Here is a 3,288-nt window from a genome sequence, read left to right as displayed (position 1 = left end):
CCCGGCCCCCTCACCCTGCCCCGTCCCGGGGAGCCACCACTTGCCCATCCCGGAGGGCTACAGCTCCACGCCGGGTGGTACCGTCTACTCTACCACACCAGGGGGTAAGACCCAGCACAGGGATGGGGTTGTCCCTTGAACAGAACAGTGGTCTCAGCCACCCCCATCCCGGCCTAATTTAGGCAGCTCCTTCCTGAGCAGGTCCCTTCCTGGGCTCTCCACCTTGCAGCTTGGTCCTTGGGGGCATGGGCACTTGCCCTGGGCACCAGATCCAGGCAGGCCCATGGGGTGGTGGCTTCCCTGGCAGCCCAGAGCTGGAGTGGAAGAGGGAACCCCAAAGCTTTGTAGCAAGGTACTGCTAGAGGTTAGGGCCATCACTGCCGCACTCTACTGGGGGGAGCAGGCAGAGGCAGTGCCCAGTGCTTGCAGTGCTGGGGAGCAGGCTGCTGGCTGTGCCGCTGGGATGGTGGATGCAGCGCAGGTCCCTCAGGGGTCATGCCCAGGCACGGCTGGCTGGAGCTGGGGGAGGCTAGCACAAGAAGTCTGCTCTTGGCTGAGTTCACCAGCCCTGGGGAAGGTACTGGGTGGCACAGCTCCCTTGAGGGGTACCCACCCCAGGCCTGCCCTCTTGTCCCCCTTCCACCCCCCTGAGCAAGGTCCTCTTTGCTGTCCTCAGGATAGCGCATGCCCTGTCCTTGAGCTGGGCATGTTTCGGTTGAGCTGCAGGCACCCACCCTCTGGGCGCTGGCTCTATTCTGTGCCTCTGATAAGCTTATCTCGGGCTGGGGATCCAGGCCCAGTGCTGGCAGGGCTGCTGTAGGCACGGGTTGCATAATGTGTTTGTGGTGCTGGGAAGAGCCCAGCCTGCGCAGGAGCTCTGGGCTTTCTGCCACCCTGGGCTGCGCTTGCTGCCGGAGCCTGGCAGGGAACTGGTGCTCGGCTGCTGGGACAGCCGGGCAGGGGAAGGCAGGCCCGGACCTGGTGCAAGGCAGCAGACATGGCACGCAGGCTGGCGTGACCTCAGGGGTCGCTGGCAGGCACTTGTGGAGTGTTGGGGGAGGCAGCATGTTCCCCGGGTGGGCACTGCCCTGGGGCTGTACATCTGGAGGAGGTGTCCCATCAAACTGGGCGCATTGTCCTCATGCAGGGCACTGCGAGGTGGCTCGCTGGCTGGAGCCGATGGGAACGGGTCCCTGGGTACAGCTCCCCATGGTCCAAATGGGGGGGTACCCAGCCTTTGCTGTTTGATAGGTGCAGGGAGCCACCCGCAAGCCAGCCACCTCTGGGCAGGGTGTGCTGGGGACCTGCCTGCTGCCTGACCATCAGGCTTGGGCTGTGTGTGGAATGCCACAGGGCTGGCCCTACCTTCCAGGCAGCACAGGGGCGGCTGTGGTGTTAGCTGCCATGGGGCGCCCATGTTGAGGCTGGACCCCCTGCGCTGTGCCCTGACAGAGCTCCAGGAGCCTCACCAGGAGGAACAATGTGGGGAAGAGCCACTGGGCAGGATGGGTGTCACAGCTGACCTGTGGGAAGCCCCACAATGGCTCCAGAGCCAGCCCATGTCCCTAAGCTGTAGCCAAGCGCTGGGTCTCACCCTCTGCTCCGGGCTCAGGCCGTGGTGCTTGGACATGGGGGTGGCCAGGGGCCAGCAGTGCCTGACAGCCCCCTGCTTTTGGCAGGTACCCGCATCATCTACGACCGCAAGTTCCTGCTGGAGTGCAAGAATTCACCCGTGGCCAGGACCCCTCCCTGCTGCCTGCCCCAGATCCCCGGTGTCACATCCCTGGCCCAGTCCAGTCTCGTCAAGCTGGAGGAGCTCAAGGAGCAGAATGAGAGTGAAGAAGCCATGCCAGGTGAGCAGCCCTGGCACACAGCCCCTGCCTATGCGCTGCATGGGGCGTGGAACTCCTGTCTGGCCGCAAGGGCAAGGGGAGATCCTGGCTCAGGCCCAGTCGCAGCTCCTGCTCCCTTTTCTGGCACATTTCTCCCAAGGCAGCCCCATCCTAACCCTGCCCCTGTATCCTTCCTTACCCTTGCAGATCAAGACCAGTTTGAGATGGACATCTGAGTTTCCAGCTCCCCATCTTCAGGCCATGGCTGGGCCTGTTCCTGGGCCTCGTGGAGATGCTGGCACTGTGACCAGCTGGCTGCAGCCCTCTTTGATGCTGGGGATGGATGTGTGACACCTCAGGCTCTAGCACAACTGGCTAGTGCAATTGCCTAGGAGCTCATGCTTGATCAATAAACACCATGAAACCCCTCTGCTGACCTGGTGCATCTCTATGTTGGGGCTCAGCTGTGTCCTTGGAGTCGGGGGGAGGTGAGCTAAGAGAAGCTGAGCAGCAACAGGAGCCCTTTGAGGGTGCAGAGGATCTCTCCCTCCTGCACTGAGCCCCTGCTGGTGACTGAGTCCCTGGTGGTGGTGAACACGGGCCTCAGGGTCTGCTTCCAGGCTTGGGGTGCCACATGTGCTGGAGGTAGCTGGTGGAGCCTTCCTGTGAGCACAGGAATGAGCAGCGCAGTGCAGTCTGCTTGCTCTCCAAGGTGTCAACACCCTGGGCTTACTGGAGCTGGTGGGCATCACTAGATAGGGTGATGTTCCTCCCTGCATCTCCCTCCCTGAGGCCACCCAGGTCTCTCGGGTCCCAAACTTGGGTCTGAGCTGTGTCAGCCAGCTTAGAACTCCTTGGGGGGCATCTCCTCCTGCAGAAGAGCTGGGCCATGTGCCTGCTGCTGTGGGTCCCCCCCACTGCCAAAGACAAGGCCAGATGGGGCCAGGCTTTGCCAGCTGATGCAGCAGGGAAATGCATGGCTGCCCACTCAGCCTGGGTCATGCTGCAGGTGCTGCCGGGGTATTCCTTCCCTTTGTGTCTTGGGGGCGGGGAACACCCTGCAAGAGACCTTTGGCCAAGTCTGAAGCTGCCGTGGCTGCCCAGGCAGTCCCATCTCCTGCTGCTCCCGGAGAGAACCATGAACCGCCTGGTGCCAGAACCCCAGGGCAGGCTGTGGCCAGGGCCAGGGTAGTGCTGTTTATTAAACACCATGTAGTGAATCGCCACTAAAATGTCGCAATGATTAAAATCGCCGTTTCCTGGGCGAGGATTGGGAGGCAGTGGAGGGGCCCAGACCCCCTCAGGCAGCAGGGGCCCTTCTCCTGCTGGTGGCCCTGGGCATGGGCTCCCCTGCTCGTAGTCTGCAGGCCTGTCCCTGGCATCAGGGATCCTCCTGGCCAGGCCCGGCCTTGGCGCTGCCTTCCCCTGCCGCAGCCAGCTTGGCAGCAGGGCGGGT

The 3,288-nt window shown here is 62.8% G+C and overlaps 2 protein-coding genes across 2 annotated transcripts in view; one reads left to right on the top strand and one right to left on the bottom strand.

Moving 5' to 3' along the window:
* LOC104624929 (ankyrin repeat and KH domain-containing protein 1-like) overlaps positions 1-2,264 on the top strand; it is a gene marked incomplete at its 5' end in the record, with an annotated part of 75,216 nt that extends 72,952 nt beyond the window's left edge. The window contains 2 exon segments of the mRNA XM_010292416.1: positions 1,680-1,853; positions 2,040-2,264. Coding sequence (XP_010290718.1) covers positions 1,680-1,833 — 154 coding nt within the window.
* Positions 2,265-2,676: 412 nt separating this feature from the next.
* SRA1 (steroid receptor RNA activator 1) overlaps positions 2,677-3,288 on the bottom strand; it is a gene marked incomplete at its 5' end in the record, with an annotated part of 1,263 nt that continues 651 nt past the window's right edge. The window contains one exon of the mRNA XM_010292415.1: positions 2,677-2,749. Coding sequence (XP_010290717.1) covers positions 2,677-2,749 — 73 coding nt within the window. The remainder of the gene's footprint in view (positions 2,750-3,288) is intronic.

Source organism: Phaethon lepturus, unplaced genomic scaffold (genome assembly GCF_000687285.1).
Source record: "Phaethon lepturus isolate BGI_N335 unplaced genomic scaffold, ASM68728v1 scaffold41158, whole genome shotgun sequence".
Taxonomy (NCBI): domain Eukaryota; kingdom Metazoa; phylum Chordata; class Aves; order Phaethontiformes; family Phaethontidae; genus Phaethon; species Phaethon lepturus.
This window is presented reverse-complemented; position numbering and strand designations above follow the sequence as displayed.